The sequence below is a fragment of the Suncus etruscus genome, chromosome 1 (genome assembly GCF_024139225.1).
Source record: "Suncus etruscus isolate mSunEtr1 chromosome 1, mSunEtr1.pri.cur, whole genome shotgun sequence".
In the NCBI taxonomy this organism is placed as follows: Eukaryota; Metazoa; Chordata; class Mammalia; order Eulipotyphla; family Soricidae; genus Suncus; species Suncus etruscus.
Genome location: NC_064848.1, coordinates 6,883,578 through 6,908,648, shown reverse-complemented (window position 1 = coordinate 6,908,648; position 25,071 = coordinate 6,883,578). Strand labels below are relative to the sequence as shown.

The window sequence follows — 25,071 nt, the reverse complement described above, 5'->3', positions numbered from 1 at the left end:
CAAGCACTCTGCCTGCTACCTCTTGAACTCAGTGTGAATTTTTTTTTTTGTTTTGTTTTGTTTTTTTGGGTCACACTCGGCAGTGCTCAGGGGTTCCTCTGGCTCTATGCTCAGAAATCACTTCTGGCAGGCTCAGGGGACCATATGGGATGCCGGGATTCAAACCACTGACCTGCCTGCAAGGCAAATGCCATGTAATCTCTCCGGCCCCTCAGTGTGAATTTTTTAATTTTAGTTGAGCATCCAGTCTGTTCCCCTCCATTTCTGAGTCTCCAGAGAACTGTCATGTTGTCACATGTTCTCTGCTCTGTACATTGTAGCTTTGGCAGAGGCCAGCTGAAGTCCCTAGGGCCAGGGCTCCTTACTTTTAAAAAAAAGAGTACAGAAATTATTTTCAGAGTAAGCGAATTGGAGAGGTTTGTGCCAACAGCCATAGTTGCTGAAGCGTTTGTTCATCTGTTGAGGTTTCTGTTCTGTTTGAACTGTATGCGTACAAAGTGCAGAACTGTTTGCACTCCAATAGGAGTGTCAGGGGTTTTTGTCCTCTCAAGAGAGACTAGGGCGGGGCTGGAGAGATAGCTCAGTGGTAGGGCATTTGCCTTGAAAGCTCCCACCCAGGACCAACGGTGGTGGTTCAAATCTCGTATGGTCCCCTTGCCTTCTAGGAGCGATTTCTGAGCAGAGCCAGGAGTAATCCGCTGGGCGTGGCCCAAAAACAAAACCAAAAAAAAAAAGAGAGAGAGAGAGAGAGAGAGACTGGGGTAGGAGAGATGGTTCAAAGGGCTGGAACATGTGGGTTGTATGTGGGAGTCCCGTGTTCCCGCCCTAGCATTGTATAGTCACCTAGCACTAAAAGAAATAGCCTCATGAACTTCCATGACCCTAAAGCAACAACAATAAGACCAACAAAAAAAGTAAGAGCGATAGCACAGCAGTAGGATGTTTGCCTTGCACATGGCCGACCCAGGACAGATCTGGGTTCGATTTCCGGCATCCCATATGGTCCCCTGAGCCTGCCAGGAGCGATTTCTGAGTGTAGAGCCAGGAGTAACCCCCGAGTGTCACTGGAGGTGCCCCCCCCCAAAAAAAAGTAATAGAATAGTCTGGTGGGAATGGTATAATTGAAGTTATGGAATAAAAGGCCCTGTTTTCTTTTCTTTGTTTTGTTTTTGTTTTTGGGCCATACCTGGTGATGCTCAGGGGTCCTGGCTATGCACTTAGAAATCACCCCTGGCTTGGGGGACCATATGGGATGCCAGGGGATTGAACCGCTGTCTGTCCTAGGTTAGCCGTACCACTTGTACCACTGCTCTGGTCCCTGTTTTAATTTTTCTTTTATTTTGGTTTTTGGGTCACACCAGGCGGTGCTCAGGGTTACTCCTGGCTCTGCACTTAGAAATCGCCTCTGGCAGGCTCGGGGGGATATATGGGATTCCAGGAATCGAACCAGGGTCCGTCTGTAGTTGGCCATGTGCAAGGCAGATGCCCTACCGCTGTGCTATCCCTCTGGCCTCAAAGGCCCTGCTTATAAAAGTCAGCAAAACTACTACAGAAAATATAACAGAGACTCTTCAGGACCTTTGAACTGAGAGGAATGCTCAGAATAAGACGCATAGACAGGACTACTCATGGTGGGCTCAGTGGACCATATGGGGCGCCGGGGATTGAACCCAGGTCGGCTGCATGCAAGGCAAGTGCTTACCCATTGTACTATTGCTCTGGCCCAAGACATAAACTCTCTCTCCGTTTTTTTTTTTTTTTTTTTGATCACACCTGGCAGGCTTGGGGGACTATATGGGCCCCACTATTAATTGTGGAATCTAGTATGTCTAGCTGCTTCCTTGGCTGTGGTGCCCAGTTAGAGCTGCCAGGTGGGCCCTAGCACACACACACTACCAGCAGTGATGCTGCCAATGTGCCTAGTGTCAGTGGGAAGCACCTGCGATCAAACTTCCACATTTTCAAGGCAGTTTCTGGGTTGGCCACTTGCAAGGCAAATGCCCTACCACTGTGCTATCTCTCCAGTCCCTTCAAGGCAGTTTCTTTGCCTCAGAACCATGCCATAGCCCCTATTGATTTTTTTGGGGGGGGAGGGAAATTTGGTGGGTCACATGCTCAGAGCATACTCCTGACTCTGCACCCAAGGATTGCTCCTGGCAGGGCTCAGGGGACCATATGAGATGGGATGCTGGGGACTGAACCAGGGTTGGCCCTGGGTTGACCATGTGTAAGGCAAATACCCTAGTTCCACCGCTGAGCTATCACTCTGGCCCCACAAATTAGCATCTGAAGGGCCAAATTGAACCCATAATATTTGGTTTACAGAGAATTCTTTTTATTTGTATTGGTTTTCCATTTGAATTCATCCTTTGTGTTCACTGTGGAGTTTGGCAGTGGCTGTTTTCAAGTCCCATAAAAACATACAATTTAACATCCAGATCTCTGCTCAAAGTCACCTTCATACAGGGACATTACTTTTCCTTTTTCTCTTTGTGGGATTTTTCGTGGGCAGGGGGAGAGTTGATGTGGGATAACACCCAGCAGTGCTTGGATATCATCCCTGGAACCACATGCAGTGCAATATTGGGTCAGAGGCCAATTTGCTAGGAAAGTAGGAAAGTGCCTTAACCCCTGTACTACCTCTCACACCCTCTTTTTCTTTTCTTTTTACTTTTCTTTTCTTTTTTTTTTTTTTTTTTCTTTCTTTCTTTTTTTGTTTTTGGGCCACACCCAGTGATGCTCAGGGGTTACTCCTGGCTCTGTGCTCAGAAATCACTCCTGGCTTGGGGGACATTATGAGATGCCCGGGATCTATCCGAGGTCAGCCACTTGCAAGGTACCATACCACTGTTATTGCTCTGGCCCCTCTTTTCTTTTTCTTTTTTCACTTTTTTTTGCCTCCCCTTTCACTTTTTTTTGTTTTGTTTTGTTTTGTTTTGTTTTTTGGGGGGGCCACACCTGTTTGACACTCAGGGGTTACTCCTGGCTATACGCTCAGAAATCACTCCTGGCTTGGGACCATATGGGATGCCGGGGGATCGAACTGCAATCCATCCTAGGCTAGCGCTTGCAAGGCAGACACTTTACCTCTAGCGTTACCGCTCTGACTCCCCTTTTTCACTTAACATTTATTATCAAAACTATTTGAGGAATTTTCTTACCCTTATTATTAGTCTTCTATCATAGCCTGGGCATTTAAGATTTTATTTTGTTTCAGCCCCCCCCCCCTTTCTTTAAATTTTGTAATCCCTGAGCATTACCACATCCAGCAATGCTCCAGGCTTACTCCTGGTTCTGTGCTCAGGGATCACTCCTGGCAGAGCTGGAAGCAAGGAGAATTACTCTGGTGATGCCAGAGATGAAATCAGTGTTGGACTCAGTCAAGAAAAGTGTCTGAAGCCCTGTACAATCATTGGTCATTGGCAGGGACCTCATGTACCTTGCTCACGGCCAAGTCCCAGATATGTATTGTGCCAGATACAAGCTCCAACAAGTATGAGTAGGAACACGTCAAGTCAAGGTGTACAAGGTGTACTCAGGAAGCAAAAAGATGAAGTGTTTAGAGTACCATAGCATGGTCTGCAACCTCTCACTATAGCAAGGATCACAGCCAGGACTATGTTTGATCCTATCAGCACACAATTAAACACACACTTAAATACAAACAGATGGGCCAGCGACGTGGCACTAGAGGTAAGGTGTCTGCCTTGCAAGCGCTAGTCAAGGAAAGATTGCGGTTCGTTCCTCCGGCATCCCATATGGTCCCCCCAAACCAGGGGCAATTTCTGAGTGCTTAGCCAGGAGTAACCCCAGAGCATCAAACGGGTGTGGCCTGAAAAACCAAAAAAAAAAAAAAAAAAAAAAAGTCAATCACAAAAGCAGTTTTATAGTGCTTTCCAACACTTTGGGAAAATTCCTAGAGCTATAGTTGTTGTATGAGCACTTCATGTCCATTTTTTATGACTGTTTTATGCATATTAAGTTTATATAAGTCCATCCACTCTTTTTTTTGGGGGGGGGTCACACCCAGCAGCACTCAAATGTTAATCCTGGCTCTACGCTCAGAAATCACTCCTGGCAGGCTTGGGGGACCATATGGGATGCCTGGATTCGAACTACCTTTCATCCTGGGTTAGCCACGTGCAAGGCAAACTCCTTACCACTGTGCTATCTCTCTGGCGTCAATTATCAAAACTTTTGAGTTGTGTCCTTTATGAAGATTCATTCTTTTTAATTTTTTATTATTATTATTATTATTATTATTATTATTATTATTATTATTATTATTATTATTATTATTTTGGTTTTTGGGCCACACCCGGCAGTGCTCAGGGGTTACTCCTGGCTGTCTGCTCAGAAATAGCTCCTGGCAGGCACGGGGGACCATATGGGACACCGGGATTCGAACCAACCACCTTTGGTCCTGGATCGGCTGCTTGCAAGGCAAACGCCGCTGTGCTATCTCTCCGGGCCCAATTTATTATTTTCTTTTATTCTTTTTTTTGGTTATATATTTTTATTAATATTTTTATTTAAATACCTTGATTACAAACATGTTTGTGGTTGGGATTCAGTCATGTAAAAAACACCCCCCTTCACCAGTGCAACTTTCACATCCTCAATGTCCCAAATCTCCCTCCTCTCCACCCTACCCCCTCCTGTACTCTAGACAGGCTTTCCACTTCCCTCATTCATTCACATTGCTATGATAGTTCTCAATGTAGTTATTTCTCTAGCTGTACTCATTCCTCTTCGTGGTGAGCTTCATGTAGTGAGCTGGAACTTCCAGCCCTCTTCTTTTGTCTCTGAAAATTATTGCAAGAATGTCTTTTATTTTTCTTAAAACCCATAGATGAGTGAGACTATTCTGTGTCTATATCTCTCTTTCTGACTTATTTCACTCAGCATAATAGATTCCATGTACATCCATGTATAGGAAAATTTCATGACTTCATCTCTCCTGATGGTTGCATAATATTTCATTGTGTATATGTACCACAGTTTCTTTAGCAATTCATATATTGAAGGGCATCTTGGTTGTTTCCAGAGTCTGGCTATGGTAAATAGTGCTGCAATAAATATAGGTGTAAGGAAGGGATTTTTGTATTGTGTTTTTGTGTTCCTAGGATAGTGGTATTGTGGTATAGCTGGATTGTATGGGAGCTCAATTTCCAGTTTTTGGAGTAATCTTCATATCGCTTTCCATAATGATTGGACTAGACAGCATTCCCACCAGCAGTGGATAAGAGTTTCTTTCTCTCCACATCCCCGCCAGCACTGCTTGTTCTCATTCTTTGTGAAGTGTGCCAATCTCTGTGGCGTGAGATGGTACCTCATAGTTGTTTTGATTTGCATCTTCCTGATTATTAGTGATGTGGAGCATTTTTTCATGTGCCTTTTGGCCATTTGTATTTTTTTTTTTTTGTCAAAGTGTCTGTTCATTTCTTCTCCCCATTTTTTGATGGGATTAGATTTTTTTTTTTTTAAGATTCATTTTAAATGAGCAGGAACTTATTCTCTGTTGTTCATCCCCAGGCTTGAGAGTTTCAGTAATGTAAGACCAATTTGCCATCATTATGAAAACACTTGTAGAGGGTTCCAACCTCTTGATCTGGGGGAGAGGCAAAGGACTGATGGACATAAATAAATACTTGTTCTGAGGCCACAAATTTGAGGAACTTTTTGATGAAGTCAGTGAATCCTCAGATAGTTTGGGTTCATTCCACTGCCTGTTTTAATGATTGGAGGGTCTCTTACAGCCTTCCATAAGATGTTACTTTTCTTCTTGGCTTCATTAACAGGTTCCTCTGTTCTTGGGGAGACTACAGTGGAAGAAGGAGGCTTTAGCTGTTTTTGGGGACACCTCTGTAGGTGCATCCCCCTCAGCAGTAGTGGCAGCTGGGAGTTGGAGGGAGGATGTGGGTTCCTCAGCTATCTTGCTCCCAGGCACTCAAAGTTGGAGCACCTGTTATAAATTTTTTCCAAACGTGGCAGAGCCCAAGTCTTACTCTTGGCTTTGTGATCAGGGAACACGCACTCCTGGCGGCGTTCAGGGTACTATATAATTCAGGGGTCTCAAACTCGAGGGCCATTTGCGGCCCTCTGTACAACATTTTGTGGCCCTGCCCTAGAGGAATCTTTTTTTGGTTTGTTTTGTTTTAGTTGTTTGGGTCACACCCCCCAATGTTCAAGGCTTACTACTGACTTTGCACTCAAGGATCACCCGACTTTGCCTCCTGCGGCCCCCAGGTAAATTGAGTTTGAGACCCCTGCATAGTGCTGAAGGTTGAACCCTGCCTGGCCGTGAACAAGGCAAGTGTCCTTACCCATTGTAGTTTCTCTTCGGCTCTCAACCCATCAAGTTTTGAGGTGGTTTCTTTTAGTCTGATAGATAACTGAAACACACATTTTTCAGTCTGCTGTAAGAATATAGTGGGCTTATTCGATGATATAGTTATTGTTTTTAGGCATGAAAAAGCTGGGCTAATTGTGTAGGAGCATGTCTTTATTCAGAGAAGTCTGCTGAAATATTTATTAGTCAAATGTCCTAGATGAATTTGAACAGAGGAGGAATGAGTAAATAAGATTAACTGATGAGGGCCTGGCGAGATTAGATTGCACAGCGGCGTTTGCCTTGCAAGTAGCCGATCCAGGACCAAAGGTGGATCCCGGTGTCCCATATGGTCCCCCGTGCCTGCCAGGAGCTATTTCTGAGCAGACAGCCAGGAGTGACCCCTGAGCAGTGCTGGGTGTGGCCCAAAAACCAAAAAAAAAAAAAAGATTAACTGATGAAAGGTTTGTGAGTATTCATTTGACTTAATATTTTATGGGTTATAAATTTTAAAATAAAATGTTGCAGGGGTTGGAGAGATAGCACAGCAGGAGGCCGTTTGCCTTGCACGCAGCCAATCCAGGACGGACAGTGGTTTGAATCCCGGCATTCCACCTGGTCCCCCGAGCCTGCCAGGAGCAATTTCTGAGCGCAGAGCCAGGAGTAACCCCTGTGTGCCCCTGGGTGTGACCCAAAAACCAAAAAAAGAAAATGTTGCAGAAGAAGGTTGCTAAAAATAGACACTGTTTCAAAAAAAAAATAAAAATAAAAATAGACACTGTTTCAAGGGGGAACCCATTACCCACCTATTTGGTGATTCATCACAAGGACTAGGCATATAGTCGTACTTCCAGCTAATTTTTCTTATAATAAAAAAAATTGCTACAAAAGCAGTAAAAGAAAAAAATATCAGCCTAGTCAGGAGAAATAATTTTTTTTTGGGGGGGCCACACCCAGTGATGCTCAGGGGTTACTCCTGGCTATCCACTCAGAAATCGCTCCTGGCTTGGGGACCACTTGGGACGCTGGGGGATCGAACCGAGGTCCGTCCTAGGTTAGCGCGTGCAAGGCAGACGCTCTACTGCTTGCACCACCACTCCAGCTCTAGGAGAAATAATTTTTTTTTTTTTTTTTTGGTTTTTGGGCCACACCCGGTAATGCACAGGGGTTACTCCTGGCTATGTGCTATGTGCTCAGAAGTTGCTCCTGGCTTGGGGGACCATATGGGATGCCGGGGGATCGAACCGCAGTCCGTCCAAGGCTAGCGCAGGCAAGGCAGGCACCTTACCTTTAGTGCCACCACCCGGACCCGAGAAATAATTTTAAGGTCTTTTCCTTCTTGTTCCCTGGCAAGGACTAGGCAAGTGAGTGTACTTTTTCCTTCTCTTCCTCCTCCACCTCCTCCTCCTCCTCCTCCTCCTCCAACAACAACAACAACAATAACAACAACAACAAAATGGGTTTACTTAAATGTTAACATTTCTTTCAGGGAGGCCCACCAATGATTTGGTACTTCTGGGTTTATTGGGGTTTTTAATTTATGAATCTGCTGCCACATATAGAATTCTGGGCTCCCAGGGAGAGCCTAGTATCCTCTGTTAAATGTCAAAATCACTCTGCTAATAGACACAGTGAAGGCACAGTGGACCCAGCTTCACTAGTTAGGGAGTGGAGGAAATCCATAAATATTTTGCAAGTTTACAAAACTTCAGTACATACACTGCTTCCTAAAGCATGTCTGCACAAATCTTCAGACTTTGACAGTATAGAGAAAGCTCTTTGATCACAGTGCAATTGAAGTAGAAATTAATAATTGAAGCACTGGAGTGGTAATACAGCAGGTAGGGCATTTACCTTGTATGCGGCTGATCTGGGTTTGATCACCGCCTTCGATATGGTATCCCAAGCACCACCAGGAGTAATTCCTAGGTTTAGAGTCAGGAATAAACCCATAGCATTGTCAAGTGTGGCCTCCAAAACAACAACACCACCAACAACAATAACAAAAAGAAATATATGAGAAAAAAAGAAAAGTTCAGAGTTAGAGAGATAGTACAGGGGAAGGTCACTTGTCTTACATGCTGCTGATCTGGGTTCTATCTCTGGCACTACATACAATTTGCAAGCACTGTGAGAAATGATATCTGAGTACAAAATCAGGCGTAAACCCTGAGGGCACTTGAGTGCGGCTCCTCATCTCCACTCTCCCCAAATAAATAATTAAAAAAAATGTAAAAAGGAGCCCGGAGAGATAGCACAGCGGCGTTTGCCTTGCAAGCAGCCGATTCAGGACCGAAGGTGGTTGGTTCGAATCCCGGTGTCCCATATGGTCCCCCGTGCCTGCCAGGAGCTACTTCTGAGCAGACAGCCAGGAGTAACTCCTGAGCACCACCAGATGTGGCCTAAAAATCAAAATAAAAAAATTTAAAAAGGGGGGCCAGAGAGATAGCATGGAGGTAGGGTGTTTGCCTTGCATGCAGGAGGACGGTGGTTTGAATCCCTTGTGGTTCCCCGAGCCTACCAAGAGCGATTTCTGAGAGTAGAGTCAGGAGTAACCCCTGAGCACTCCTGGGTATGACCCAAAAACCAAAAAAAAAAAAAAGAAGCATTTCTCAGTAGCTCACGTTTTCAAGAAAAAAGTATAGGGACCAGAGAGAGAGGTTTTATCCCTGGCACTGACTATGATTTCCTCTGAATTCTGCAAGGGATCAACTCTGAGCACAGAGCCAGAATAGCCCTGATCACTGTGGGTTTTGGGCCCCTCCCAGATTCCCCCACTCAGAAGTATAAGAAATTAGAAAAAACTAGAAAATTCTCCTCAAGCTTGTTGAAATAAAGAGCAGAAATAAGAGGCAAAACAACTACATGTTTTTGAAAAAGACAAAATTGACAGATTTCTTGACACAATCAAGTCTCAAATCTTTAACAGTAATGAAAATGAGGACAACAATAGAAGCTAAAAGACATTAAAATATTAAAGACTTGTCCAATATGTAAGTAGATATATCCTTAGAATGTAAAAAATTTTCTCTCTTTCTTGCAATCTTGGGGAATCATATAAATTGCTAGGGATCGAGGCTGGAGTGATAGCATAGTGAGTAGGGCATTTGCCTTGCATGTGGCTGACCCTGGTTCTATTCCCAGCACCCCATATGGTCCCCAGAGCCTGTCAGTAATTTCTGAGCGCAGAGCCATGAGTAACCCTGAGCACCACTGGGAGTGTCCCCCCCACCCCCCAAAAAAAAGCCAGGGATAAAAGACCCACTGTACTGTTACTTCAGCCCCTAAAAACAGCTTCTTATCCAATAAATAGAAAACAACCAGTTATTGCAAACACCAATAATTAAATTGATACAGATGTGCAAAATCTTCCCAGAATGAAAATTTGAGGTTCAAATTGCTTCACCCAAATTTTTTTTTGTTTTTGTTTTTGTTTTTGGGCCACACCCGGTGATGCTCAGGGGTTACTCCTGGCTATGTGCTCAGAAGTTGCTCCTGGCGAGGGGGACCATATGGGACACCGGGGGATCGAACCACGGTCCATCCAAGGCTAGCGCAGGCAAGGCAGGCACCTTACCTCTAGCGCCACCGCCAGGCCCCCTTCACCCAAATTTTGACTTAACATTTAAAGCAACAGTTCTTGCTGTATCAGTTATCTGTTGCTAATGACAAGTTATCCCAAAAGAAGCCAGGTAGGATGACACCCAGCTATTACCCCAAAACAGAGGCATTTCCCTGATTTTCTCTTCCTTTTCACCTCGCCCTTTGATATGTGAAAGCCCACCTGAATCTTGTTCCACCCTCCCTCACCCGTCTGAATTTGTACTGAGAAGAAAGGAAGAGCAGTTTTTGTTTTGTTTTGTTTTGTTTTGTTTTCTGGGGCACTCGGGTTGCACCTGGCTGGGGGGCTATATGGGATGCCAGGGGATCAAACTTGCATCCGTCCAGGGTCAGCTGTGTGCAAGGCAAACACCCTGTGGCTATGCTACCACTCCAGCTCCAGCAGTTTTGGTTTTGGCAGGCTCAGGCAGAGAGACCACGAGACACAGACTGACTCCATGACTCTCCTGACTGGCTTGCTTTATTCATCCTTTGTGGCCACCCTACCTTCATCAGACATGTCCCTTGTGTCAGAAGTTGTCTGGGTAGGACGATTCTGTGTGGTCACAGTTGTGCTAAGGTCACACGATGACCTGGAGTGTCTGCTCACTCGCAGGTGCTCGATATCGTCCCACCTAGACCTGGCATTCTCATCATTCTCATCTTGTCTAGCTGTCTGGGAGCCTCAACCCAAGTGGAGATGTCCTGTAGGGCCCTTCTCAGAAGCCACAGGGCTGTTTCCCTGATCTTAGCAGAGTGTCGACTTAAATCTTTTTTTTTTTTTTGGTTTTGGGTCACACCCCGGCAGCACTCAGGGATTACTCCTGGCTCTATGTTCAGAAATCACTCCTGGCAGGCCCGGGGGACCTGGGATACTGGGATTCAAACCACTGACCTTCTGCATGCAAGGCCAATGTCTTACCTCCATGCTTTCTCTCTGGCCCTCGACTAAGCCTTTTTTTTGTTTTGGGGCCACACCCAACGGTTTTTAGGGATTACTCTTTGTTCTGCACTCAGCGATCACTCCTGGTGGTGTTTAGGGGATCATATGGGATGTTGGGGATTGAGCCTGGTTGGCTGTGTGCAAGGCAAGTGCCCTACTTGCTGTACTATTCAGTCTGGTCATGGGACCATGCTCTTAAAGCCTATGTGTAGTGTTTTACTTCTTGTTTGGTTTTTTGTATATTTCTCTTGAAACTAGTTAATATCTTTTCTTTTTCTTTTTTTAGTTAATATTTTTTCACAGGAAGTGACTCATCTGTTCCACAGGATTAGCAGCCTCCACAGTATAGGGGCTGAGTTGGAGCAAATACTTACTTGTTCTGGAGTACCTCCTGTAACCTCTTGTGCCCTTTCTTTTTTCAGGGTTGTCTGGTTGGGCCTTGCAGTTCTGTGTCACTGCAGGCAATGTAGGATAGTAGTTTTCAACCTGTGGAGCAGAGGTTGGCAAACATTGGCTTAAGGCCCTTCTGGCAAGGACCCACAGTTTCCTGAGAGAGGCTGAGAACTGTGGAGATTAGAAGGACATACTGGGTCTGTTCTCTGTGGAAGGGAGGTCACAGGCAGGTGGGCCAGGTCAGGGGAGGGAGGCTGAGGAGAAAAAATCTTGGTATAGTTGTCATTGAAATATCCATTTTATATCCTTGATCTCTTTACAGAACCCTGCCATCAGCATCGCCGACAATGCCCTGCATTTCAAAGGTCAGTGTCTGTGCTCACTTCCCTGGTCAGCTAGATAATTTGGAAAAGTATGGTGAGAAAAGTAAAAAATTAAAAGGTGGCGAAAAGATAGAGTAAAAACAATTGAAGTGAGGGGCCGGGAAGGTGGCGCTAGAGGTAAGGTGTCTGCCTTGCAAGCTCTAGCGTAGGATGGACCTCGGTTCGATCCCCCGGCATCCCATATGGTCTCCCTAAGCCAGGGGCGATTCTGAGCGCATAGCCAGGAGTAACCCCTGAGCGTCAAACGGATGTGCCCAAAAACAAAAACAAAAAAACAACAAAAAACGAAAACAATCGAAGAGGATATGGAGAGTATTATGCTGAACAAAATGAGTTAAAGGAATAGGGATAGGTATAGAATGATTGCAATCCTTTGTGAAATGTTAAAAAATAGTATGGTTATAATATCCAAAGACAGTAGTAATGAGGAGCAGGAGGACTGGTCCATAGTAGGAAGGTTGTCACAAAGAGTAGGGGAGTGCAGTTAGGGCAGGAAAGGGAGCACTATGACAAGGAGAGCTGAAAATGATCATTCTAGATTAGGTGCTGAAAGGAGGTAAAGTGATATGTATGATACCCCTTCAGAAACCATATTGCAGTGCACTGATGGAAGAAAGCATGGGTGTTGGACATTGTATAGCTGAAATGCTATCATGAACAACTTTGTAACTGAATCTCATGGTGATTCAAAATAAATACAAAAAAATTCAGGGCATGAAATTGGAGATCTCTCTCCTGCCTCAGGTCTACTGCCATCTTAGCTGGCTTATTGACTTCTCTGAACTCATAAAATAAGTGTGTTATGCTATAATCTGTATTTCTCAAGTTCAGAGACACTTTAGAATATGTGCACAGGATCCTCCAGGCGTGGACCCTAAAGTGAAAGACATAGTAAGGGTGAAATGCGGTCACTATTTTTTTTTCTAGGTGGAGGACACCTAGCAGTGTTCATGGATCATTCTTGATGGGCTTGGAGATCCATATGGGTGCAAGGGATTGAACTCAGTTTGATAGTGTGCAAGGCAAGTGCCCTGTCTACTGTTTGGCCTCAGATGAAATGTTCTTTTTTTTTTTTTTTTTTTTTTTTGGGTCACGCCCGGCAGTGCTCAGGGGTTATTCCTGGCTCCAGGCTCAGAAATTGCTCCTGGCAGGCACGGGGGACCATATCTCCGGCCCCAGAAGAGATGCTCTTTTTATTTATTTATTTTTTTTGGGGGGCCACACACGTTTGATGCTCAGAGGTTACTCCTGGCTAAGCGCTCAGGAATTGCCCCTGGCTTGGGGGGACCACATGGGACGCCGGGGGATCCAACCGAGGTCCTTCCTTGGCTAGCGCTTGCAAGGCAGACACTTTACCTCTAGCGCCACCTCTCTGGCCCCCAGAAGAGATGTTCTTAATGAAATTTTGGGACTTCCCAAAAATAATACACTTGCAAACCAGTTTCTCATCCTTTGGCTCTGTGGCTCTCTTTTTATAACTTCATTAGCAGATTCTTGCAGTACTCAAGAAGGTGGGCCTGGGTCCACGACTGCCATAGGGTGGCTTCTCCCCACTTCTCTTCTGCTTCCTTGGCATGGCATAGGCAAGTGACTGAGACTTAGGGAGGTGAAGGGTTTCTATTTCACCTGAGATTTCCATTTACCTTCGTGTGCCTGCATAGAACCTCAGTGGTTTTTGTGTTCACTTTCTCTAATAGCAGCTCATATTTGTGAGGAGTGACTTGGTGTCAGAGGTTAAGAGTTGAGGCTGTGTTTGAGAAAATAGTCTGTAGTCAGCTGTAGCAGGTTTTAGGCAGCTTGTAGCATATATAGGCAGCTGAGGCAAGATCCCAGGAGAGTCCCATGTGACAGATGAGTCAGAGGTAGTGGGAAAGCAATGGTAATGGTAGGATGGCCACTGGCTGCTCGCACCTACATTGGGTGCTTGTTTGCTATGGGGTAAGGAGTCGAGGTATGATGAAGAGACAACCTAATGTCATTACAGGGCCTTTGATCTCATTTCTTTCTTAAGAATGACTTAACCTGGGGCAGGAGTGATAGCTCAGCAGGTAAGGCATTTGCCTTGCACACAGCCCACTGGGTTTGATCCCTAACATCCCATATAGGGAGTACCACCAGGAGTGATTCCTGAGCTCAGAGTCAGGAGTAAACCCTGAACACCTCTGGATGTGGTCCCAAACCAAAACCAAACAGATAATTACTTAAGTTTATTTCTCTTTCCATCTTCCATTAAGAGGGGCCACACAGAGAAATCAGCTTCTGCAACCTTTATGCCTGATTGAGAGAAATTAGAGCTAGAGCTATCTTTCAGATCATCCAGCATGTCTGTGTACTTGGAAACTTTCTTTAACTATAATCAAGATAATATTTCTCTGGCCAGATGTTTTTTGGCCTTGGATTCAGAGCCTAAGTAAATGTGAAAGTTAAAGTTTATTTGATGCTTTATTTGATGCCTTTGGCTTTGTTTTCTCTCATCCTTTCCTACCTATTTGTATGGAGGGTCTTATCAAAGTCATATTGGGAAAGTGATTAAATATTCTAGAACTGACCATGAGAAAAGTGTATGGAGAGGGTTGGGTTGTAATTCAGAACTAGAGTACGTGCTTGCATATGTAAAGCCCTGGTTTTAATTGCTGGTACTTAAAAAAAAAAAAAAAACACAACCCATAAAATTAAATTGAGATAGAGAGGTAAAATTTTATTTAATGCTTAGTTTTTCTACCTGGTAGCAACTCTACTTACAGTTTTGGCAGGACCGTTTATATTTGCATGTTTATGAACACATTAACTACACCTGCTTCCTTTTAGGGTGGGTTGGTGGTGGTACTTTGCTTTACTCCAATTCACAGCCATCTATTTCTCTTTCATCACAGCTCAGGGACATGGTGCCAAGGGAGACAATTTCTATGAATTTCACCTAGACTTTTTGGACCCTGTGAAGCCTGAGGTATGTTTGTTCTTTCTCATTTTTCCCCTTGTGTAGGAGTTCTCCTCATCAGTGAAATGAGGAGCAATAGGAAAGAAGCAAAGAGAGAGGAGGGAAAAAAAAGCAGAGTATAGCTCTTATATTTGGAACAGAGCCCAGATTATTTTTGTTCCTGAGAAACCTGAAAGCCAGAGAACAAAATTGAACCTGCAGTGGAAACTGGCCTCTTTTTTGCTTTGAGCCTCCAGGTTCCTCTGTGTCAGAGGATTAGATTGGCAGCTTTGAGTATTCTTAGTGTTGCTGGTGTCTAGCCATGGGAATAGTGTGGCCCCATGGTTTCCTGAAAGCACATGTGTACCAGATCTGTGACTGCAACTGGGCCAGTGAGAACAAGTAGAGATCAGATAGGGCTGAGGCTGCTGTGTGTGTGATTAAGTTTTCTCTTCTCTAATTAGGAGGGAAGAGAGTTCAGCAGAGGATCCCTTTCAGGTCCCTTTCAGCCTTCTGGCTTTGCACACCTGCTTTGTATGCAGAGGGGAGAGTTGCTTTGTTGATAAGCCTTATCCATTCTGATTCTGGCCCTGAGGTAGGCCTTTCTTCTAATAGAGTTTGCTCTGCCCTGAAGGGATCCCTGATAGAAGTTAGAAAGATTGTGCAGTTTAGAGTGCTAGGATATGGATCTGGCAAGAGGACCCTAATGCATTCCTCTTGGAAAGCCACTATTGCTTGTTTTTTTTGGGTGGAGTCAGAGAGAAACTGCTGTGCTCTGCCTGGGTGTTCCCTTACAGGCTATGAAGGAGCAGAGAAGACAAGACAGAACTAAGAGGGCAGCTTTTCCAGAGAGCCACTCTGGTAGGGTTTGGCGTTGGGCTAGGAGATTGCCTTCTCTCACCTTGTCTCTTTCCTCCTAGCCGGTTTATAAAGTGACCCAGAGGCAGGTGAACATCACTGTGCAAAAGAAGGCGAGTCAGTGGTGGGAGAGACTCACCAAGCAGGAGAAGCGCCCACTGTTTTTGGCACCTGACTTTGATCGCTGGCTGGACGAGTCTGATGCAGAAATGGAGCTTAGAGCCAAGGTTAGTAAGGTCCGTGGTTCTAGACCACAATCACGAGGAGCCCACATTTTGGGGGTCACCTCACTGTTCATTAGGGTCTGACAAAGTTAGGTTAGAAAGTGAGTTTAAAGGGCTGGCATTCAGGCTTGTGTGTGTGTCTCAGGTTCCATCCCAGCACCATATCATACTCCAAAGCACCACAGACGTGGCCTCCAAATACCAATAGGTGTGGTCCCCAAAACCCTGTCCTAAACCAGGAGACCTGGTTTCTTAGAACTTGTCCTGTATTTCATAAATTGTCCCTCAGTTGGAATTTACTTGATTGGATGTGATGATGGGGTTTGGAGAGAAAAGTGACATTGTCATTTGTCACATATCATTGGTACATACCGACTGTCAGTATTATTTGGCCTGTTGATCTGCTGGCTTTTCCAGTCTCCAGTGGAATTATTCCTCCTGGTTTCTCAGTCCCAATTTATTTTTGTTTGTTTGTTTGCTTTTGGGTCACACCTCAGGGGTTACTCAGGGGTTACTCCTGGCTCTGTGCTCAGAAATGGCTCCTGGCAGGCTCAGGGACCTAATGGGATGCTGGGAGAACCACTATCTTGAATCAGCTGCTTGCAAGGCAAACACCCTACCACTGTGCTATCTCTCTGGCCCATCAGTCCCTGTTTTTTGTGAGGGGTAGGGGTTTCCCAAGCAGAATTCTTAGCCCTAGGGCCATTCCCAGGGCAGTTTGCCAGCTGTACAGGTTGAAAGGCCTGCTACTCTGGCCTGATGTCACAGGGCTGCTGTGCCCAGTGCTGCTCTGGAGCTCCCAGGGACACCAGTGGTGCTATTTGGGGATGATATGTGGTGTCAGGCATGGTGCCAGCCCTTTGCTCATTTCTCTGATCCTCTTCCTTCCCACTTTGGGAGATAGACACTGTGCACATCCTGTGCTTTAGGAGTGGGCAGTTCTGCTTTCATGGGAATTCCTCTACAGATCTCCTAATTGTAGAGGAATTATCTCCCACTTATTTAATGTTTGATATTATGGTTTGGGTTTGAATCCAGTGTTGTGTTACTTAAATTTGTTCAGAGAGTTCTAGTTGTGACTGTTGATAGCTATTTCCATTGGCCTCCATGTCTTGGACACAAAACTTTTTCAAGTACTTTTTTGACTTCTGCCTCAGTAGGGTGCTCCATGTCTCCCACTTCCCTCAGTTCTGGGCATGAAGTTCTTTAGCCCTAGAATGAGCCAGGAATTCAAAGAATTCTGTTCTTTCTGTTGGAGAAATCCAACAGAAATATATATAGTGGAAATCTAGGTCAGGGTGTTGGATAAGTCCTGAGTGCTGGATATTATTGCTTCCAGACCATGGGAGCTGAAGTATGTGTGTGTGCTTATCCACACATATGCAGTTACCATAATACTTGCTCCAGTCGTCTCCATCTCTTGACACCCAGTGCGAGTTCATACTGATAATTGGAGACATAATTTTGACTTTGGGACATTTTTTTTTACAGGGGAACCAAATACTCAGTGGTGCTCAGGGCTTACTTTTGAGACTCTCTCCTTCATAGTTGGGAAGTCAATTGGTTTGATTCTGGAATATTGGCTGGGTGTCCTATGGTGTTTGTGAGACCCATTTAAGAGAATGCTGGATTTTTTGTTTTGTTTTTATGTTTTTTGGGCCATACCCATGATGCTCAGGGGTTACTCCTGGCTGTAAGCTCAAAAATCATTACTTGCATGCTTGTGGGACCATACAGGATGCCAGAGATCGAACCTGGGTCAGTCCTGTGCAAGGCAAATGTCCTAACAGCTTTGATATTGCTCTGGCCCCAGGGATTCTGGCTTTTTGATGTTGGAATGAAGGCATTTTTCTCCCCACTGTATCATGAATACCCAGGAGGTAGTTCAAAGTGCTGAAAACCATGGATGCCTGTTCATTTGCTGAGTATTCTAATTTTTATTCTTGGCAAACCTTTGTCTAATTCTAGGAGGAAGAACATCTGAATCGACTCCGACTGGAACAGGAAGGCTCCCCTGAATGTAAGTAGGCTCTGCTGTCATGGAAGTTAACTGGTTGGCTGGTGACTGGCAGGCAGTGGATGAGTCTGATGAGCAGGAACGCTAGTGTGGTAGGATGAATTGAGAAATCTTTTGTGTCCAGAGCTTTGAGGACTACACAACACAAGTTGGTGCTGTGGCATGAAAGGACTTGTCTCCTGGACTGGCCTTGTATCTGGTGGCTGGAAATCTCGCGCAGACCGGTGTTCTTTAGTCTTTGATACCTACGGCCTGGCCCCCTATTTCTTCTTCTGGTCCACATTCTAGCTGTGATGACCATCGGGGTAGACTTTTCTGCACCAGCACACATGAAGTTGAACATTGGCAGATAGACAACTGGAGTATATCCCACAGAGGCCGAGGATATAATCATGGGCCACAAACTGCCCTCCATACAACATTTTGTGGCTCTGCCCTAGAGGAATCTTTTTTGTTTTGTTTTGTTTTAGTTGTTTGGGTCACACACCCCCAGTGTTCAAGGCTTACTACTGACTTTGCACTCAAGGATCACCCCAACTTTGCCTCCTGCAGCCCCCAGGTAAATTGAGTTTGAGACCCCTGGTGTAACAGGTCGAACTGGAGTTTGCAGTGTATAAGGCAAGTGCCTTACTTACCTTTGAACTGTCTGTCCAGTGCAGGGCCTGTTTTTCTTTTTTTCCTATTGAATTTGTTGTCTACATACTTTCCTTTCACATCTGTGATGGGAGAGATGTCTGAAGACACAACGGAGTTCCCAGTATTCCTCGTGACATTCCTGCTAGGTTTCTCTCTAGGAACTGGAGCCCAAACTGGTGCAGACCTGGGCCAGGTATTGGTGTAGGTGCTTACAGGCACCTAGTGGGAAAGAGGGAAGATATCATCCCTCTCCTGCCAAGGCCAGTGTGTTTAACAGTGTGCTGCCTTGCTTTGTGTTCCAGCCCTGGCAAACCTGAGGAAAGGGTATCTGTTCATGTATAATCTCGTGCAGTTCTTGGGCTACTCCTGGATGTTTGTCAACATGACCGTGCGGTACTTAATCTTTGGAAAAGGCAAGTACAAATACAACATTGTAAGAATTGTCTGTCCCTTTTTCATCAGAATACTCTGTCACAGTAATGCTCTCTGCCTTTTGGATTAATAATCAATCACTCCTGGGGCTGGAGAGATTGTACAGCAGATAAGGCGCTTGCCTTGCATGCGGCTGTCTTGGGTTAAATCTTGGCATTCTATATGGTCCCTTGAGCCACCAGGAGTGAACCTAGAGCACTGCTGGATTTGGTCCCCAGACAAATAACCAACTCGTACTTTTAAGACTTAGGACTTCCTGCCTGACCATAATATCTCAACTCCCATGGCCTTGTGAAGCAAGTAGATTAGATAGTCTGTGCATTTATTAGGGGTTGAAGAAGGCCTCTGAGATGGCTAAAGAAATGTCCCATGTCCATTCAGCTAGGGGCACATCTTAGGAATTTTCCTTTCCCCGTGGGGCCATGCATTTATAATTGGATAAATTGATATGATATTCCCAGTGCTGAAGTCACATAGCACCAAAAGGAATCTCACTTTTTTGGATTCTATATAAACTTTCAAATGGATTTTTTCCTAATTTTTTTTGGTCATACCTAGTGGTGCTTACTCTTGACTCTGTGTTCAGGGATCATTCCTGGCTATGCTGGGGGCCACAGTAGGGTGCCAGGGATTGAACCAAGTTTAATGGGGTATAAGACAAGCGCCCTCCCTGCTGTCTTGGTAGTTATACAGTTTGATAGGAATTTATTGGAATTTGTTGACTGAGTTGCTCTTTCCATATTTTCCTCCTAGAGTCCTTCTATGACACATTCCATAGTATTGCTGACATGATGTACTTTTGCCAGATGCTATCACTTGTAGAAACCATCAATGCCGCAGTTGGAGTCACAAGGTCTCCTGTGCTACCTTCTCTCATCCAGGTATTGAACTGTGGAGCTCACAGGAAGACAGTGAAAGATTTCAGGGCTCCTTTAATAGCTTGACATGGAAAGTGGCATTCAATCATTTTTTCTATTTGGGTGGAGCACACCTGGCAGTGCCCCTGGCTCTGTACTCAGGATTCACTCCTGGCTGTGCTGGGAGAGTGGGGGGCATATAGGATGCCAGGGATAGAACCTGGATCAGCTGCATGCAAGGCAAATGCCTTACCTGCTGCAGTATCACTCTGGCTCTTACATTTTTTTTTACTTTACTTTTTTTTAAAAGGAAGTAGTGACCAGTAACATGAAAAAAATGTGCATGTGTGTGTATGTATATTATTACTATGTTTTTTGCTTATCAGGGATTAGTAGAACCAAGCCTTCTGATGGAGTATCTAGGGCATTGTGGAAGGTTCACCGTCATTGTAGGTCTGTCAACCTTTCTGGGATGACTCAGGAGTATAATGTGGAGAAAAGCAAGTCACAGCTCAAATATATGCAGTGTGATAATCTGACTGCTTAAAATGAGGCAAAAGCACTGTGCTGTTTAGGAATACTTGTGTGCGCAGTAAACTTAGAAAGAAAAGTAGTGGAATACTTTATACCAGGGGTCTCAAACTCGCGGCCCTCGAGCTGTTTGCGGCCCTCTGTACAACATTTTGTGGCCCTGCCCTAGAGGAATCTTTTTTTGTTTTGTTTTGTTTTAGTTGTTTGGGTCACACCCCTCAATGTTCAAGGCTTACTACTGACTTTGCACTCAAGGATCACCCCGACTTTGCCTCCTGCGGCCCCCAGGTAAATTGAGTTTGAGACCCCTGGTTTACACTGAATAGTGTTAGGCTATACCTGTGCAATCATGTACATATATACCTTTATTTGCACTACACTGGTCATAGTTTTTTTTTTTTTTAAATAAATAAAACTTGGGGTCTGAGCTGTGGTGCAAGCGGTAGGGCATTTGCCTTGCATGTGGCTGACCTAGGATGGACTGCAGTTCCATTCCCCAGCGTCCCATATGGTCTCCCAAGCCAGGAGCGATTTTTAAACACCTAGCGAGGAGTGACCCCAAGCGTCACCAGGTGTGGTCCAAAAAAGCAAAAACAAAAACAAACCAAAAAAAACCACTTTATTTCGTCAGCCCAGAGGAGACGACCTGGTAATAGTCTTTTTTTTTTTTTTTTTTTTGGTGTTTGGGCCACACCCGGCGGTGCTCAGGGGTTCCTCCTGGCTGTCTGCTCAGAAATAGCTCCTGGCAGGCATGGGGGACCCTATGGGACACCGGGATTCGAACCAACCACCTTAGGTCCTGGATCGGCTGCTTGCAAGGCAAACACCGCTGTGCTATCTCTCCGGGCCCTGGTAATAGTCTTATTAGCTTGGGTTGTGTACATGTAAGAGCTTATTTATTTATTTATTTATTTAAAAATACACTCCTTATGATGTCATATTTACATTACAGATTTCCTGTTTATCAGGAGAGACTAGTTTGGGTACTTTAACTTGTTCTCAAACTGGAGCAAGAGCTGAAATTACTTAAACTAACCTTTTCCCATTGATCTTGAACTTAGGTTAGACCGTACATTTATGATTTTGTGTATACTTAAATTTGCACTTTTTTTTTTTTTTCCTAATAGCTTCTTGGAAGAAATTTTATTTTGTTTTTTATCATCGGCACCATGGAAGAAATGCAGAACAAAGCTGTGGTTTTCTTTGTGTTCTATGCGTGGAGTGCGATTGAAATTTTCAGGTGGGTAGAAGAGGCCTCCTGGGGCTGGAATGCCGCTCCCTTGAGAGGCTCTTTCTCTGTGAGGTGCTACTTTTGTAGTCAGAGTCCCATTTGATTCAGGATTCAGAGTTGCTTTGTGGAGAGTTTTAGCCACATCTCTGCTCTGCAGATGGGAGGCAGAGCTCTTTGGAAAGCTGTTACTGGTTTCCAGGAATGAGCCCGCTCACCAGGGAGCACAAAGGAAGATCTGGAAATTAAAGGGCCATCTTACATCTTTCAGATCTTGCTGTCTTGTTGGAGAGAGAGTGGAAACATTCACATGGGAAAATTCTGGAGAGAGCGGAAGAAAAATGGCATAATTGAGGTTGGGTAGAAGTTGCTAAACCAATCTTTTAGAAGAAATGATAGACATTAATTTTTTACTTCCAAAAGGATTTTTTTCCAATTTTTTTTGGCCATACCCAGCAATGCTCCTGGGTCACACCCAGTGTGCTCAGGGTTACTCCTGGCTCTGCATTCAGAAATTATTCCTGGCAGGCCTCGGGGACCATATGGGATGCTGGGGATCAAACCTGGGTTGGCCGTGTGTAAAGCAAATGCCCTATCCACTATGCTGTTGCTCTGGCCCAAGAACACATTTTTTTCCTTTATTTTTAAGAACACATTTTTTATGCCATATATTTTAAAATAAAAAAGTATTATTGATTAGAGATTTTTTTTTTTTTTTTTTTTTTACTTTTTGGTTTGGTTTACGTTCCTGCCCCATTTTTGGTTTTTGGTGCCACCTCCGGCGGTGCTCAAGGGTTATTTCCATTTCTGGCAGGCTCGGGGGACCATTTGGGATGCCTGGGATTGAATGTGGGTTGGCTGCATGCAAGACTATCACTCTGGCCCTGATAATATACTTGAATATTGATTTTTGGGGGGAGTAGCACATGCTATGCGTGATCCTCAGGAACTGATCATTTGTGGTGCCGGTTAGTGAACTGGCATAATGTGAATTGTGGCTACATCTTTGGGAAAGAAAGTGTCTTAACCTTTGTACTATCTCTCCAGTCACTGTGTACTTATTTTTATAGAGATCAGGTGCCATTCTAAACCACTTGGAGTATCGATAAGAATAAAAGCCAAGAAGATTCTGAGCATCTTAGTTCATATGCTGAGCTAGTTCAAAGAGGTCCCTTTTAGGTTTTTGTTTAGTCATCTATAAAGAAAGTTCATATTCTTTTTTCTCTTGTTTTTGGGTCTCACCTAGCAGTGTTCAGGGCTAACTCCTTGCTCTGCGCTCAGGAATCACTCATGGCAGGCTCAGGCACATTCCTGTGTGATTGGTTTTTTTTTTTGGGGGGGTTTTTGGACCACACCTGACGGTGCCTCAGATGTTACTCCTGGCTGTCTGCTCAGAAATAGCTCCTGGCAGGCACGGGGGACCATATGGGACACCGGGATTCGAACCAACCACCTTTGATCCTATATCGGCTGCTTGCAAGGCAAACGCCGCTGTGCTATCTTTCCGGGCCCGTGATTCTTTTTTTTTTATATTTTCTTTTGGGCCACACCTGGCTGAGCTAATGTGTTACTCCTGGCTCTGCATTCAGGAATCATTCCTGGCAGTCTCAGGGATTCACGTGGGATTCTGGGGATCCATTGCAGGTCTGTTGCATGCAAGGCAAGTGCCCTACCTGTGTGATTCTTGGGACTGAATCCATTTCGACTGCAAGGCAAGTTCCTTACTTGCTTTATCTAACAGTTTAAGCTTGTCTCTGTCCTGAAAATTTAAAGTTCTTTTAAAAGTTTTGGGAGGGGCTGGAGTGATAGCACAGTAGGTAGGGCTTTTGCCTTGCACGCAGCCACACACGCGTTCGACCCAGGTTCGATCCCTGGCATCTTGTATCATCCCCTAGCCTGCCAGGAGTAGTTTCTGAGTGCAGAGACAGGAGTAACCACTGAGCACTTGCTGGATGTGGTCCCAAAACAAAACAAGAAACAAAATTGGGAGGACAAATGTTAGTTAGTATGTAGTTTAGGATGATCGTTCTGTTATGCAGAAGACTGTGTAACTAATGGTAAAATGATTCTTGTTGGGGCTGAGATTCTTCCTGCATGATGTTCTAGGACTGCATACAGAACTTGAAGTAGCTTTTCCTCTGTTTTCCTGTCTAAATAGGTATCCTTTCTACATGCTCACCTGCATTGACATGGATTGGAAGGTGCTCACATGGCTCCGTTACACAGTGTGGATCCCCTTATATCCCTTGGGATGCTTGGCAGAAGGTATTTTCAGGAATACCAGGGCTTGTTTGTTTGTTTGCTTGCTTGATAACTTCATGTTCTGCACTCAGTGATCACTCTTGAGGGGGCCACATGTGGTTCTGGGGATCGAACCCAAGACAGCCAGGTTCAAAGCGAACATCTTACCCGCTATACTATCATGACAGCCCCCAAGACACCAGATCTTTGTAGCTCTGTTGCAAGGTCTAGCTGATCTTCTCATTCTGCCAACCTTTGTTTGATCAGTGGTGGTTGTACTTTTCAACAGTTCTTTGAAAAGAAATTCATATTTCCATATTTTTGGTACCCAGATGGTTCCAGGGAAGTAGCTCATTTTATAAAAAGACTTGGAAGCCAGGCACCCGATTTATATGGTATTTTTAACTATCCAAATCATATTCCATTGATGAGATGATAACCATGATCCTGTTTCTGGGCCACATCCGGTTGTGCTGAGGGCTCACTCCTGGCTCTGTGCTCAACAGAAACACCTGGTGGGCTTATGGGACTATGTGGGATTTCAAAGATTGAACTCAGGTTGGCTGTGTGCATTACAAGCAACCTACCCTCTGTACTATCACTCTGGCCCCTTATTTTATTAATTTTATTAATTGTGTTACACTGGCAGTGCGCGCTCAGGAGTTACTCCTGGCTCTATGCTCAGAAATCGCTCCTGGCAGGTCCTGGGGGACCATATGGGATGCTGGGATTCGAACCGCTGACCTTCTGTGTGCAAGGCAAACACCTTATCTCCATGCTATCTCTCTGGCCCCGATTTAAAATTTTTAAAATGTGTCTTTGGTGCCATACCTGGAAGTACTTGGAAATTATTCCTGGCTCTGCACTCAGGAATCACTGCTGGATGGCTTAAGGGTTCCAGGGATTGAACCTGAGTTGGCCATGTGCAAGGCAAGCCCTCTACCTGTGACACTATCTCTGACCCCCAATACATTTATTTTAGTCTGAGAAATGGTTGGTGAATCTGGTAATAATCACTTCTTCATTCCTGAGAACAGAAAACTTAACCAGGTTCCTCACTTGTCTTATGTTGTTAGTTTAGAGGCTTATCAGGAAAACCCTGTTGTTGGGGGAGGCTAGTGGAGACATCTAAGAGAGACAGGAGTATAATGTTGGATGATAGGAGGAAAGAATGTCTGCAGAAACTGAGGGCTCATTTTACTGTCACTAAATGTAACCATTGTTTCTGTTTTCAGCTGTTACAGTGATCCAGTCAATCCCAGTATTCAATGAATCAGGAAGATTCAGCTTCACACTTCCATATCCAATAAACTTCAAAGTCAGATTTTCCTTTTTTCTTCAGATTTACCTTATATTGTTATTCTTAGGTGAGTATGGACTATAATAGATTTCATTTGGCTCTATGATATCACTTCCTACAGGGTAGACTTACAGGGCTAAACATTATTACTTTTTTATTAATTCCATTTTTGATTTTTGG

The 25,071-nt window shown here is 44.6% G+C and overlaps 1 protein-coding gene and 1 pseudogene across 1 annotated transcript in view; one reads left to right on the top strand and one right to left on the bottom strand.

Annotated features, from left to right (window-relative positions):
• Window positions 1-25,071, top strand: part of HACD3 (3-hydroxyacyl-CoA dehydratase 3) — a 33,770-nt gene that overhangs the window by 4,422 nt on the left and 4,277 nt on the right. Inside the window, exons 2-10 of the mRNA XM_049778720.1 lie at window positions 11,590-11,632; window positions 14,524-14,597; window positions 15,488-15,652; window positions 17,618-17,669; window positions 18,605-18,715; window positions 19,488-19,615; window positions 21,250-21,362; window positions 23,509-23,615; window positions 24,827-24,958. Of these exons, the coding sequence (XP_049634677.1) occupies window positions 11,590-11,632; window positions 14,524-14,597; window positions 15,488-15,652; window positions 17,618-17,669; window positions 18,605-18,715; window positions 19,488-19,615; window positions 21,250-21,362; window positions 23,509-23,615; window positions 24,827-24,958 (925 nt within the window). The remainder of the gene's footprint in view (window positions 1-11,589; window positions 11,633-14,523; window positions 14,598-15,487; window positions 15,653-17,617; window positions 17,670-18,604; window positions 18,716-19,487; window positions 19,616-21,249; window positions 21,363-23,508; window positions 23,616-24,826; window positions 24,959-25,071) is intronic.
• On the bottom strand, window positions 5,526-10,451 carry LOC126012314 (ubiquitin-like protein ATG12; annotated as a pseudogene).